General features: G+C 42.1%; 1 protein-coding gene and 1 long non-coding RNA gene across 7 annotated transcripts in view; one reads left to right on the top strand and one right to left on the bottom strand.

The window, feature by feature from the left end:
- coro2ba (coronin, actin binding protein, 2Ba) overlaps window positions 1-15,645 on the bottom strand; it is a 158,077-nt gene that overhangs the window by 51,616 nt on the left and 90,816 nt on the right. For all 3 annotated transcript variants that reach the window (XM_061887642.1, XM_061887641.1, XM_061887640.1), the window contains one exon: window positions 1,254-1,370. In XM_061887642.1, the coding sequence (XP_061743626.1) occupies window positions 1,254-1,370 (117 nt within the window). The remainder of the gene's footprint in view (window positions 1-1,253; window positions 1,371-15,645) is intronic.
- Window positions 1-15,645, top strand: part of LOC133543155 (uncharacterized) — a 144,855-nt gene that overhangs the window by 53,243 nt on the left and 75,967 nt on the right. For 2 of the 4 annotated variants that reach the window (XR_009804332.1, XR_009804331.1), the window contains exon 4: window positions 1,273-4,480. This is a non-coding gene — a long non-coding RNA (uncharacterized LOC133543155). Of the gene's footprint in view, window positions 1-1,272; window positions 4,481-15,645 lie in introns of those variants that run through there. The other 2 variants (XR_009804333.1, XR_009804330.1) reach the window with 2 other exon arrangements.

Raw genomic sequence — 15,645 nt, 5'->3', positions numbered from 1 at the left:
CACGTGCAGCAGGACGAGTCAGTGGATGACGCATCAGGGTCTGGTTACCACACGCCAACATCATATTTAGTAGAACGGGGCTTCAGTGCAGTCGCCTTGCTTCTTTCCAAGCAAAGAAACCGACTGAAAATTACTGACCGCGGGGATCTACGACTTCTTCTTAGTGAGTTCCAGCCTGATGTTGAGAAGCTTATGTCCCTGCACCAAGCACATCCATCCCATTAATATTAAGTGTGAGACAATGAAGGTTACTGGTGGAATGTTTATTTACCATTCTATGTTGCTGAAACAGTTAAAACTGCTAAAAAATAAATTGGTTTACTAAATTGGGTTTTATTTGTGAAATACACATTTGTGTTTAACCTTTCTCTTTTCAAATTGCAGCATACCAAATATCAAGAAAGAGGTGTTTGTTTCCATATGTGTCTGTGGGGGGGTGGGGGGGTGGGGGGGTGAGGGGCGCTAGGAATTCACTGGGGAGCCAAGGGGGCGCCAGCCTGCAAAAGTTTGGGAACCATTGGTATAATGCATATGTTCCTTGACTGCACTTAAATGTAGAATATATTTATATTCATATATTATACATATTACATTATCATTATTTATTGTGAGCAAACTGTGGTGCTGAATTAAAGTACATTCTATTCTATGTACAGTAGATAGCAGTATTGTCCTGTTTAAGAGTGTGACAAGTTCACAACATTGGAGCTCACGGCAGACGAACCGCTTTATGGTAGACGAAAATGTGACTGCTGTTGTTGTTTGTTATTACCGGGCTGGGAGGACTTTAATGAAACCGCCGAACAATAAACCCACTTGAAAAAAAACAAAACGCTCTTTTTATACTGTGAGAAAGCGGACGTGAAAACAAACTGTCGACACGTCACTCATGTCCGCTTGGAGCTGGAGGGGGCGTGCCCGCCAGCTCCGCCTGAATTTCGGGAGATTTTCGGGAGAAAATTTGTCCCGGGAGATTTTCGGGAGAGGCGCTGAATTTTGGGAGTCTCCCGGAAAATCCGGGAGGGTTGGCAAGTATGTGCCAACTTCACTGGATTTTGGGGTTTGTATTTTGAGAATGTGTGGCTGGCCGGGAGAATATTTGCTGTGGGCTACAAATAACCATACTTTGGACAACCTTTGCATAAATCAAACATTGTCTAAAGTAAAATACCTCCAAACAGGTCAGTGGTTTCCGACAGGACTGTTGCAAAATGACAACATGCTGGGAAATAGAGGTCGATGGTGTTACTTACCGAAGTGTCCTCCGAACAGGAAGCTACAATGTTCTCGAAGAAGGGATTCCACTTGATGTCCAGCACGTTGCCTTGGTGGCCACATACTTTTGGGTAGTGAGAGTCCAGACGGCCTGCCTGCAAGAGAGAGACAGAAGCACGTATGTTTCTCTTCCGGATTTTTATGCATTGTCAAAGTCTGATCAAATTTAAAATCTTAAAGGATTATGTGCATACACATGGACCGAAAATGAGGTCATTGTTCATATTTAATCCAAAAATGGAATAGAAAGAGAAGAACACCAGAGGAGTGTTGTTGCAATAACCACTTGTGTCCAACTTGGGGCGCTGTCTCACAATAACAAGTAGTCATACACTGTCATGACTGTCACTTCAGTCTTCAATCCAATGACCTCGTTTTTTTTAATGCCTAAGAGATTTGTGTTACGTCACATTCTGTGAATTCAGCCCTATGTGTTCAGGGTTGATGTGTGTGTTGATTACTGTGTCATCCTCTAAAGATGAAGACTTCACATTAAATGGCAGCTGTGCCCCTTATTTCTGACACATGAATGGATTAAAGCAGTGGTCCCCAACCACTGGGCCGCAGAATAAATATTTATTTTTTTAAATTAAATCAACTTAAAAAACACAATATACACTTACAATTAGTGCACCAACCCAACCCAAAAAAACCTCCCTTTTTCATGGGGGACAAATGATCAAGCGTTGACCGGTCCGCAGCTACAAAAAGGTTGGTGACCACTGGATTAAAGCACCCTAGAACCAGAAAATGATCTGCACCTAGAAAAATACTTTATTGAATGTTGAAAAAATTTAAATGAGCAGTAACATAGGCTTAAATTATACCGGGAAAACAATAGCCAATCTAATGAGGACATATAATTCAATATACAGTAAATAGGGCTGTGGATCTTTGGGTGTCCCACGATTTGATTCAATATCGATTCTTGGGGTCACGATTCGATAATATACCGCTTTTTTTTCAATTCGATTCGATTCTCGATTCAAAAACGATATTTTTCCGATTCAAAACGATTTCGTATTCATTCAATAGGATTTCAGCAGAATCTACCCCAGTCTGCTGATATGCAAGCAGAGTAGTAGATTAAAAAAAAAAAAAAAAAGCTTTTATAATTGTAAAGGACAATGTTTTATCAACTGATTGCAATAATGTAAATTTGTTTTAACTATTAAACAAACCAAAAATATGACTTATTTTATCTTTGTGAAAATATTGGACACAGTGTGTTGTCAAGCTTATGAGATGCGATGCAAGTGTAAGCCACTGTGACACCATTGTTTTATTTTTATTTTTATAAATGTCTGATTATAAAGTCAATGAGGGATTTTTAATCAATGCTATGCTGAAATTATAACTAATATTGATACTGTTGATAATATTAATTTTTTTGTTTCACTACTTTTGGTTTGTTCTGTGTCGTGTTTGTGTCTCAATTTCTCTGTTTATTGCAGTTCTGAGTGTTGCTGGGTCAGGTTCGGTTTTGGAATTGGATTGCATTGTTATGGTATTGCTGTGTAGTGGTTTGTTGGATTGAATAAAAAAAATAAATCTATTTAAAAAAAAAAAAAAGAGAATTGATTCTGAATCGCACAACGTATTCGATTTGAATCGATTTTTTTCCCACTCCTCCTAGTAAATAGAGTACTTCATACTGTATATATGGGAATCTAGTTAGAAGGTAGAGTGTGGATGTTTTATTGGGCTTTTGTAAAATTTTAATATTTCACTTAAAAAAACAACACAGCATTAAAAATGCTGAGATGAAATATAGTTGGGAAAGTTCAATTACATTGCTTGAATCAAATCAACAATGTTAAAAAAAAAAATGTGAACGTTTCGTTTGAGCTGGATAGGCAACCCTAACTTTGGACACGTCACTCAACACGAACATCATGACGTCATCAAAGCTCACTTAAAACAGACACAGCACTAATATTTTGGAAGAAAGATGAAGTGATGGAAAAAAAAAAAGTTGCCATTATTTACAAGTTTCATTGCACATAACCGTGGTGCATTCAAGGACCCTCGATAAAGTTAGAAACAGTCACTAGGTTTTAAAGACAGGGAGAGCTTAACGTCCAAGAGATATGTCCATCCATCCATCCAAATATGTTCATAGTAATATTCATGTATTAGGATTTGTATTACGTGCTGATAATTGTACATGAATAAGAAAATCTCTACATTCTGAAGAAAATGAGAACTTGACGGATTTGTAGTTTTATTAAAATGAATAATGATTACTTAGATGTATACTTTATAATGTATTTGTTTGCACTTTTTTGTAAAAAAAACAAAAAAACAACCCAACAAACATCAATGTCACAATCTGGTCGCGTTTAAAAATGTCGCATTTCTCAGGACCAGCGGGAGGCAAAGTGCAGGTAAGAATATTGAATTTTACGGGAGGCAAAAAAATAACGAAAGGCTCTAGCAGATAGCATACACTTAAACGCAAAATCAAGAGCGCAACATGTTGCGTGAAGCAAACATTGATCCAACGACTAATGCTGGGTCACTGAGGAATATAAAAGGGAGTGAGACTATGAATTGTAAACTGAAGACAGGTGTGTTCATTTCGTGTCCATGGCAACAAAAGTCAAAGGGAACAGCACAGAGGACAAAACCCAACACTAAACTGCAAAGATACCCGAAACACAAAACAAGGAAATTGTTGCGATCCGCTGCTCTGATCGCTCAATTTTGTAGTTTTGATTCATTTTTGTATCACTCTCCGTTGTTTGACTCCTTAGTTCCTGTTTAGTCTGTCACCATGGCTACATATTAGTTCCACCTGCTACTCTCGATTCCCGCACACCTGTTTTACTAATCACCATCCTATATAAGCCAGCCTTTTCTGTTCACTCATTTTCGGACTCTAATTTACCTTCGTGCAACAGTGGATCACTTGTTTTTTATGCTCTCACGCTACGCTTCATTTTATTGCTGGCTCTCATGCTAATCCTTTTGTTTTCCCTTTTTGTGCCTTCGTGCCAAGTTTAGTTTTTCTATTCATCTTCCATGCTAGCGGCATTTGTTTGCCTTTCTGTTAGCACCAGTGTTTTTGTTCTTAGCCTGTTTTGAGTTAAATAAATTTTTCTTACCTCAAGCTGTGTTCTTGCCCGACAAATCCCTGGAGGAACAAATCCGGCATCTCTATGCCGCACAAGCTTCACGGAAATTGAGCCATGACAATCAAACCGTTTAAAAAAGAAATACAAAACCAAATTGTTCAGGGTGATTTATCGAGGTATATTCTTGTCAAGATATGTTAATCCGCAACTCAATTTAAGTTTTTACATGTGTTTTTAAAAAGATAATCTATTGAGAAAAAGTTGCAATGTTGACACAAAGCTGCCATGCAGGCTCCATCCATCCATCTTCTTCCGCTTATCCGAGGTCGGGTCGCGGGGGCAACAGCCTAAGCAGGGAAACCCAGACTTCCCTCTCCCCAGCCACTTCGTCTAGCTCTTCCCGGGGGATCCCGAGGCGTTCCCAGGCCAGACGGGAGACATAGTCTTCCCAACGTGTCCTGGGTCTTCCCCGTGGCCTCCTACCGGTTGGACGTGCCCTAAACACCTCCCTAGGGAGGCGTTCGGGTGGCATCCTGACCAGATGCCCGAACCACCTCCATCTGGCTCCTATCGATGTGAAGGAGCTGCGGCTTTACTTTGTGTTCCTCCCGGATGACAAAGCTTCTCACCCTATCTCTAAGGGAGAGCCCCGCCACACGGCGGAGGAAACTCATTTCGGCCGCTTGTACCCGTGATCTTGTCCTTTCGGTCATAACCCAAAGCTCATGACCATAGGTGAGGATGGGAACGTAGGTCGACCGGTAAATTGAGAGCTTTGCCTTCCGGCTCAGCTCCTTCTTCACCACAACGGATCGGTACAACGTCCGCATTACTGAAGACGCCGCACCGATCCGCCTGTCGATCTCACGATCCACTCTTCCCCCACTCGTGAACAAGACTCCTAGGTACTTGAACTCCTCTACTTGGGGCAGGGTCTCCTCCCCAACCCGGAGATGGCATTCCACCCTTTTCCGGGCGAGAACCATGGACTCGGACTTGGAGGTGCTGATTCTCAATCCGGTCGCTTCACACTCGGCTGCGAACCGACCCAGTGAGAGCTGAAGATCCCGGTCAGATGAAGCCATCAGGACCACGTCATCTGCAAAAAGCAGAGACCTAATCCTGCGGTCACCAAACCGGAACCCCTCAACGCCTTGACTGCGCCTAGAAATTCTGTCCATAAAAGTTATGAACAGAATCGGTGACAAAGGGCACTAGAAACGTGTCCGACTTACTGCCGGCAATGCGGACTGTTTTTTTCTTTTGTCTTTATTTTACCATGTAAAAACCATCTTTACCAGACTTAAACAAGTTGAATAACTTATTTGGGGTTACCATTTAGTGGTCAATTGTACGGAATATGTACTGTACTGTGCAATCTACTAATTACAAGTTTCAATCATTATTATTTTTTTTGAGCAATGGCAAAAAAATGAAAAAATAAATGACCAAAAAATCCATGTTATAATGAATTATTTTCAAAGCTCCAATTAGTTCAAATATTTTTAAAATGTTTTATGTGGTAAATATTACATATATTGTGCAGTTGCCATATAAAAACAGTTTTCTTTGACAGAAGAGCATAAAACAAACAAAATAGTTTAAACGTAAAATTGACAGATAAATCTTAAGTTGATCTCATAACTTAAGTGTTGAAAGTTTAAAAAAAAAAAAAAAAAAAAAAAACCCTAATAAAAATGTATCACTTTCTGAGTGGGGCACCTTTTGGATTCCAAATATACTTAGTGGTATTTTATTTATCTTTTCACTGTGATTACTCAAATATAAAATTAAAATCAATGGTATCCTGCATTATTGATCTTTTAGGGCTCTAATTACTAAATACTGCATATTTCAGGTTTACTATGAAAAACAAAGTTGTTTTTGACAGAAATGCCATATTTATTTTTTTTAAGTTGATATAGAGATTTACTGTAAGCGTTAAATAAAAAATAATAAGGAAAATTTGACTTATTTTTAACATTTTAGTAACCGAGACCCTAAAGGTAAAATACATTTTGTTATGGTTTGAAAATGAAAAATATCAAAATGGCCCTTGTATGCTTTAATTTTTCCATGTGTGGCTCTCAGTGGAAAAAGTTTGGACACCCCTGCCTTAGACACAATACAACATGCTGATATAGTTTATCAGAGAGACACCAGCTGCTTCTCTACCTTATGCATGTTTTTTTAATTTTTTTTTACATCATACAGAGCAGACTCGTAGTCTGTTTGGAATATTTTTTGTATGCACGTTCCATTTCAGATACAATATAAGACAGAGGGAGAGAAAGCAGCGATGAATCACAAAAGACTCTGGGAGTGTGTGTCTGTGAAGCCATGTGTCATGGGTCCGTCTGTGGGCCAGGTGGTACCGGCGGTAGTCCTTCCCCCTGCTAGTATAGCTTTGTCCGGGGGCAGTCGTGGAGCCGTCACTATAATATGTCAGCTGTGACCGAGGATCTGACCTTGGTGTATTAGAGGCATCAAGGAAGGAAAGAGAGCTGGTGTCTAAAGGCCTACTGAAATGAGATTTTCTTATTCAAACGGGGATAGCAGGTCCATTCTATGTGTCATACTTGATCATTTCGCGATATTGCCATATTTTTGCTGAAAGGATTTAGTAGAGAACATCGACGATAAAGTTCGCAACTTTTGGTCGCTAATAAAGCCTTGCCTTTACCGGAAGCAGCAGACGATGTGCACGTGACATCACGGGTTGTAGGGCTCCTCACATCCGCATATTGTTTATAATGTGAGCCTCCAGCAGCGAGAGCTATTTGGACCGAGAAAGCAACAATTTCCCCATTAATTTGACAGAGGATGAAAGATTCGTGGATGAGGAAATTTAGAGTGAAGGACTAGAAAAAAAAAAAAAGGTGATTCCAGTGAGAGCGATTCAGATGTTTTTAGACAAATTTACTAGGATAATTCTGGGAAATCCCTTATCTGCCTATCGTGTTGCTAGTGTTTTAGTGAGTTAAATAGTACCTGATAGTCGGAGGAGTGTGTTGAGGGAAGTCACGAAGCTGTAGCAGGACAGAAGCTCCGCTGATCTCCGGTAAGAGGCGACTTATTACCACAATTTTCTCACCGAAAACTGCCGGTTGACATGTAGTCGGGATCCATGTTCGCTTGACCGCTCTGATCCATAGTAAAGCTTCACCTCTGGGAATTTTAAACAAGGAAACACCACGTGTTTGTGTGGCTAAAGGCTAAAAGCTTCCCACCTCCATCTTTCTACTTTGACTTCTCCATCATTAATTGAACAAATTGCAAAAGATTCAGCAACACAGATGTTCAAAATACTGTGTAATTGCGCGATGAAAAGAGACTACTTTTAGCCGTAATTGGTGCTGGGCTAATATGTCCCCTCCAACCAATAACGTCACAAACACGCGTCATCATTTCGCGACGTTTTCAACAGGAAACTCAGCGGGAAATTTATAATTGTAATTTAGTAAACTAAAAAGGCCGTATTGGCATGTGTTGCAATGTTAATATTTCATCATTGATATATAAACTATCAGACTGCGTGGTCGGTAGTAGTGGGTTTCAGTAGGCCTTTAAATGAGAAATGTACCTTCAAGCTACTATCCGTATTATATTTCCAACTATTCTCAAATGGAAAACCTCATCCAAACTTCGGGTTTTATCCTCATATAGGGATCGAAGGTGATGGTCATTCAAAGTTGGTTTCCGGTCATGCCGCCTACTTGGAGTAATTTCTCCAGATTCTCTGAAAGTTTTCATGATATTATGGACAGTAGATGTAGAAATTCCTACATTTCTTGCAGTTGCACTTTGAGAAACGTTGTTCTTAAACTGTTTGACTATTTGCTCACGCAGTTGTGGACAAAGGGGTGTACCTCGCCCCATCCTTTCTTGTGAAAGACTGAGCATATTTTGGGAAGCTGTTTTTATACCCAATCATGGCACCCACCTGTTCCCAATTAGCCTGCACACCTGTGGGATGATCCAAATAAGTGTTTGATGAGCATTCTTCAACTTTATCAGTATTTATTGCCACCTTTCCCAACTTCTTTGTCACGTGTTGCTGGCATCAAATTCTAAAGTAATGGTTATTTGAAAACATATTTGAACATCAAATATGTTGTCTTGGTAGCATATTCAACTGAATATGGGTTGAAAATGATTTGCAAATTTCTAAATATTTTTGGGGAAACTCAAATAAAAAAACCTCATCCAAACTTCGAGTTTTATCCTTTTATATAGTATATTGGCTTTTCATTCAACCATCCATCCATTGTCTACCGCTTGTCCTTTCAGGGTGCCGGGGGTGCCTTTTCTTGTAATGTATTCCCAATGTCACATATTTCATGTACGCATGACTGTATACAACATCATCAAGATAGCGGAAAAATGAAACTGTCAAATATATCGTATTTTCACGGACCCTAGAGCACACCAGGATATGGGCCTCACCCACTAAGAAAAAAACGTGTTTCCATATATTAGCCGCACCTGACTATAAGCCATAGACATATACGTTAGGGCTGCGAATCTTTGGGTCTCCCACGATTCGATGTAATATCGATTTTTGGGGTCAAGATTCGACTCAAAATCAATATTTTTTTATTTTCAATTTAACACAATTCTCGATTCAAAAACAATTTTTTTCCCGATTTGAAAAGGATTCTCTATTCATTCAATACACGGGATTTCAGCAGGATCTACCCCAGTCTGCCGACATGCAGAGTAGTACATTTTTGTAAAAAGCTTTTGTAATTGTAAAGGACAATGTTTTATCAACTGATTGCAATAATATAAAATTGATTTAACTATTAAAAGAACCAAAAATATGACTTATCTTTGTGAAAATATTGGACACAGTGTGTTGTCAAGCTTATGAGATGCGATGCAAGTGTAAGCCACTGTGACACTATTGTTCTTTATTTTTATTTTTATAAATGTCTAATGATGATGTCAATGAGGGATTTTTAATCACTGCTATGCTGAAATTATAACTAATATTGATACTGTTGTTGATAATGTTCATTTTTGTTTCACTACTTTTGGTTTGTTCTGTGTCGTGTTTGTGTCTCCTCTCAATTGCTCTGTTTATTGCAGTTCTGAGTGTTGCTGGGTCAGGTCCGGTTTTGGAATTGGATTGCATTGTTATGGTATTGTTTTGTTTGGATTGATAAAAATAAATAAATAAATGGTTTTTAACCTTCCTCTTGTGTTAGCTTTCTGTTACCATATCTTATGTTAATGGGTCTGTTGCGATCTGTGACTCAGATCTTCACATGTTTATTTTTCCATCTTTGTTTCATTCTCTTCTGACCCACTTACTTCCTGTTTAGTCCGTTACCATGGTTACACATTGATTTCACCTGCTCCTCGTTTTCTACACACCTGGTTCTCCTTGATTTCTCCCTATATAAGCTTTCCTCTTTTCTTTGTTCAGTCTCGGATCCTAATTTGCCCACGCGCAACAGTGACGACTCTCGACCTGCATCTTTGTATGTATATTCTCGCTAGCTTTTACGCTAAGCCATTTGTTGATTCCAGCTCACATGCTGAGGAATTGTTTTTCTGTTTTTGGTTTGCCTTCTCTTTACAGCAGTGTTTTTGTTCCTAGCCTTTTATTATTTAATAAATCCATTTATAACTTACCTTGTTGTGTTCATCGCTTCGACGCATCCACGGAAGAACCAATCCGGCATTACAATGCCACACAAGCGTCACAGTAGGATCCGAGCATCAAAATGTTTTTCCGCGTCGAAACCACGGGAGGAACCCTTCGACTTGGGTTTGTGGTTGGAGCTCGTGGCTTGGGAGCAGGAAAGACTTGACTGTGGGCCTGAAGTCCCCTCCGAAGCCGTTCGCGCTGCCCCGAAGAGGCGGGGGGTCCAGTGGAGAGGCCCCCCGCACGGCAGTAATGTTCCAGCACCACTTATTCCTCCCCATGGACACAGCAAGTTTCACCCCGTCCAGGATTCACCCGTCATTACCGGTAATCCTGCTTGTTTTTTTTCAAATCATTCCTTAAGCTGCCATGACACTTTTTCTGACACAAGCGATGACGTCAATTGGGGAACGCCCACCGGTGACGCAACACCGGCCTCTGTTGATGACATTTTTTCAGAAGATTTTTATATTGTGGACAGTAATTCTCATTCCCAACCTTTTTTGAATATCAATAACATTCATGACAAGATACAGAATTATCAGGATATTTTTTCTTATTATTCTAGTCAACCTCAGTCACCTAGTTTTTCTCCTACACCTCCTTTAAAACCTCATTCTCCGGCCAAGTCCAAGGTGTTTCCTCCCTTTTCTAAAGGAAATTCTGGACAAATTAAAGGGGAGGAGTCGGCCCGCCTCCAAGCCTCCCACCACCCTCCCTTAAGGTCAGTCCCTGACCATAGGGAACGGGTCTGGGATCCCCGTCTGGAGGAAGGGGCTATGACCTATAGCTGTGCTACGGAGGTAGCACAGATACTACCCTCTAAACCACAGCCACCTGTTTTTCCCCTGGCCAAGTCTCAACGGCCTTGTAGACCTCCTCCACCTGTTTTTCCCCCGGCCAAATCTCAACGGCCTTGTAGACCTCCTCCACCTGTTTTTCCCCCGGCCAAGTCTCAACGGCCTTGTAGACCTCCTCCACCGGTGTTCGGACTCGCGAGGTCATTACCTCCAGCACGTCCTCCACCACCGGTGTTCTGCACTGCTCCCAGTCTGGTTCTCACACCAGCACATGACTCTCGCCTGGTTTTCAAGCCAGCACTAGACTCCCACCTGGTTCTCACACCAGCCTCCGACCCAGAACTGGTTCTCATACCAGTTACAGACTTTAGCCTGGAGCCCACTCCAGTACCAGCTCCAGAGCTGGAGCCTACTCCAGTACCAGCTCCAGAGCTGGAGCCTACTCCAGTACCAGCTCCACGCCGCCAAGCGCCGGTACCAGCTCCGCGCCGCCAAGCACCGCCGACGACGGGGCTGGAGCCCACACCAGCGTCGACGACGGGGCTGGAACCTTCACCTGTGTCGACAGGGCTGGAGCCCACTCCAGTGCCAGCTCCTCGACAAGCGCCGGTACCAGTTCCACGCCGCCAAGCACTGCCGACGAAGAAGCTGGAGCCCACACCGGCGCCGACGATGAGGCTGGAGCTCACACCAGTCACGACTCCTGCGGCTCCCAGGCCGCCTCCGACGACTCCTGCGGCTCCCAGGCCGCCTCCGACGACTCCTGCGGCTCCCAGGCCGCCTCCGACGACTCCTGCGGCTCCCAGGCCGCCTCCGACGACTCCTGCGGCTCCCAGGCCGCCTCCGACGACTCCTGCGGCTCCCAGGCCGCCTCCGACGACTCCTGCGGCTCCCAGGCCGCCTCCGACGACTCCTGCGGCTCCCAGGCCGCCTCCGACGACTCCTGCGGCTCCCAGGCCGCCTCCGACGCCTTCTTCGGCTGCAGCACCCGCATCATCCTCGCCAGCTGCACTCGGGCCTGCTTTGGCTGCAGTCCCCGCACCCTCGTCTGCTGCTTCCAAGCCTGCTGGGATTTCGGTGCTGAGGCGTCGTCCGCCACGTCGACCACGGGAGTGGCCTCTGCGAGGTCATCCTCCTCGCCAGACACTCCCTCCTCCATGTCGGCCACGGATGTGGCCGTGCCCGGGTCGTCCGCCTCGCCGGGCACCTCATCCTGCGAGGCGGCCACTAATGTGGCCTTTTCGAGGTCGCCCGCCAAAACTTTTTCGGCAGCGGCGTTCCATCCGCCGCCGCCACTTGACTTGTCCTCGGTGGATTCGGGGACACACGACTTGGCGACCCTCCACCGTGGCCTCCCTCCGCCCTCCCTTCGTTTGTGGACTCTGTTTTTGGGGAGGGGGTTCAAGTTGTTTCTTATTTGTTTTTGTTTTCTTTGAGACATCTGGAATCTGTCTTTTTGGGGGGGGGAATACTGTTGCGATCTGTGACTCAGATCTTCACATGTTTATTTTTCCATCTTTGTTTCATTCTCTTCTGACCCACTTACTTCCTGTTTAGTCCGTTACCATGGTTACACATTGATTTCACCTGCTCCTCGTTTTCTACACACCTGGTTCTCCTTGATTTCTCCCTATATAAGCTTTCCTCTTTTCTTTGTTCAGTCTCGGATCCTAATTTGCCCACGCGCAACAGTGACGACTCTCGACCTGCATCTTTGTATGTATATTCTCGCTAGCTTTTACGCTAAGCCATTTGTTGATTCCAGCTCACATGCTGAGGAATTGTTTTTCTGTTTTTGGTTTGCCTTCTCTTTACAGCAGTGTTTTTGTTCCTAGCCTTTTATTATTTAATAAATCCATTTATAACTTACCTTGTTGTGTTCATCGCTTCGACGCATCCACGGAAGAACCAATCCGGCATTACAATGCCACACAAGCGTCACAGGGTCGGTTTTGACCCATGTCTTAAATCAGCTGTAAAATACCCTAAAAACAATTATCTATCATCCAATTTGTTTCTCATCTCTTGGTTACCTTATTGGGCTTCCTTATCCATGGAAAATATTGGTTTTAATATTTTTGGTGCGGGCCATTGGGCCTTTTTTTTTGTAATTATACCCATCAATTTCAATTAAATAAATGATCAAATGAACCGCAAGAGAATCTTATAAATAAATAAAAGGTTGTTGTGTTACCTGACTATAACTGAGGGGTATTAGAACACATCTCTTAAATAAATTTGTTTTATTTATTTTAGAAATGTTATACTGAATTGACCTCAAATGTCTGGACATGCCTGTCTTTGTTTTTGTACTGGATAACAAGGTTTTGATTGATACGTTTATTAGTAGATTGCACAGTACATATTCCGTACAATTGACCACTAAATGGTAACACCCCAATAAGTTTTTCAACTTGTTTAAGTCGGGGTCCACTTTAATCAATTCATGGTAAAATGAGAATCCCCTAAAGCTCACATGATTGGTAGAGGAGCTGTCTGTCAGTGTGTTCAGTTTTGGCTCTAATTATTGCTTGATAATCCTATTTTTATAACTGGTTCAAAGCCGACCCTAACACCAAGGTCATAATTTCAACCAAAACATTTTATAATTTAGTGGAAAAAAAAAAGTATATATATTTTTGTTTAAATAGAGGTTCCTGACAAAGTCAAAAAGCCTTGATGCACACACAAGTAGTTATTTTATGCATTTAAAAACTAAAACGTGTCGGTGCCGACCCTAACACAAGACGAAGGTTAAAAAATGAGAATCGATTCTGAATCGCTCAATTTGAGAATCCATTTTCTACCGCTGATTCCCTTTCGGGGTAGCGGGGGGCGCTGGCGCCTATCTCAGCTACAATCGGGCGGAAGGCGGAGTACGCCCTGGACAAGTCGCCACCTCATCGCAGGTCCAATACAGATAGACAGACAACATTCACACTCACATTCACACACTAGGGACAATTTAGTGTTGCCAATCAACCTATCCCCAGGTGCATGTCTTTGGAAGTGGGAGGAAGCCGGAGTACCCGGAGGGAACCCACGCATTCACGGGGAGAACATGCAAACTCCACACAGAAAGATCCCGAGCCTGGATTTGAACCCAGGACTGCAGGACCTTCGTATTGTGAGGCAGACGCACTAACCCCTCTGCCACCGTGAATCACATTTCATATTCAAATCAAATTTTTCCCACACCCCTAATATACGTTGTAATATTAGGTATTCAAATGGGACGATTCTGTAAATGTTAGTTTTCATACCTTAATTGTTTCAAAACGGCTGATCAAAAAAAAAACAGAAGTCGTCATCATCATGGACGTACTTGCCAACTATGAGTCTGCCGAATTTGGAATATGGGGGGGGAGTATATATTTTCAAGTATTTCTTATATATACAATATATATACATGTATGTATAATCAAATAATCCGTTCATGAACAAGTATATCTGTTCGGCCGTTTCAATGGAGAAGTCTGATCTACAACATTTGCAGGCAGCACACCCCTTCCCCTACAAGCTGTCCTGGTTGAAATATTTTTTTTCCAATCATTTTGGAACTTGCAAGCGTACTTCTTCTTACTCGTCGTCGCCATGTCTCCTCTTCGTTCTTCGTTCTCGTCTCTGTTATGTTCTGTTATGTCATATAACCCCAATTCTAGATAATTTGTCCTGGCTCCCTGTTCATTTTAGAATTGATTTTAAAACATTGCTGTTTGTTTTTGAAGCTTTACATGGACCGGCACCTCGTTAGATCTCGGACCTCATCCAAATTTACCCTACTGTGCGCGCTCTGAGGTCCGCGAGCCAGTTCCAGCTCGTGGTGCCCAAGACCAGACTTAAAACCAGGGTAGACAGGGTCTTCTCTGTGGTCGGCCCTAAGCTCTGGAACACTCTGCCCCTCCATGTTAGAACTGCTCCCACAGTGGAGTGTTTTAAGTCTCGTCTTAAGACCCATTTCTGTCACGTTTGGAACGCATTTGTGATGCGCAAAGTTGTCACCCCCAGATGCAGCAGGACCAGACAGGCAGGATAGCAGGTAAGGGCTGATTTTAATATACAAAATGATAAAAGAACACTTGTACAAAACAGAAAAGAAATGGCATTCCTACGCACGGGAAGCTAATGCTAATGTTAGCAGAATCCAAAATGTCCAAAAGGCGCGTGCCGAGCGCCCGGAAGCTAAGACGAGACTTAGCAAGCAAGCAAGGACTAGATAAACCAAAACGTGAATGTTGCTTTTTTTTAGGGATATTCGGGGACCAGTAAAATTTTGAAAAAAAACTTCAAAAAATACAACAAGCCACTGGGAACTGATTTTTATTGTTTTTAACCCTTTTGAAATTGTGATAATGTTCCCCTTTTAAGACCCACTTTTATTCTTTGGCTTATAACACTTCGTGAGTTGTCTGGTCCTGTGTTTTCATTTATTTACTTTTTTTTAAAATTTTGATTTATATTTGTTTTTTTATTTGATTTTACCCTTTAAAATCGTTTTTAATCATATTTAATTTTATATTTTTATTTTTTATTCAGCCTTTGGTGGAGCAAAGGATAATGTGTTAGCATATTAGCTAATGTTAACCATTACGATAGCACATATAAATATGCATAAAAACACTCCTACCGACACAACATATGGGACGGTTTAGGAAGTATAAACAGTTTTAGTTATACTGTGACTAAAACTGTTGCTTGGAGTGATGAATGAATAATCCATACAAGTAAAAACCTTATGGACAGCGAGAAGATTTAATACAAAAAAAAGCACTACCAATTAATGGAAGGACACTGCTGCACCTGGAATGAGCGAATACATCCAAAAGATAGCGCCATAGCA

Source organism: Nerophis ophidion, linkage group LG25, assembly GCF_033978795.1.
Source record: "Nerophis ophidion isolate RoL-2023_Sa linkage group LG25, RoL_Noph_v1.0, whole genome shotgun sequence".
Classification (NCBI taxonomy): domain Eukaryota; kingdom Metazoa; phylum Chordata; class Actinopteri; order Syngnathiformes; family Syngnathidae; genus Nerophis; species Nerophis ophidion.
The sequence above is the reverse complement of the archived record's forward strand: the minus strand, read 5'-3'. Positions and strand labels throughout refer to the sequence as shown.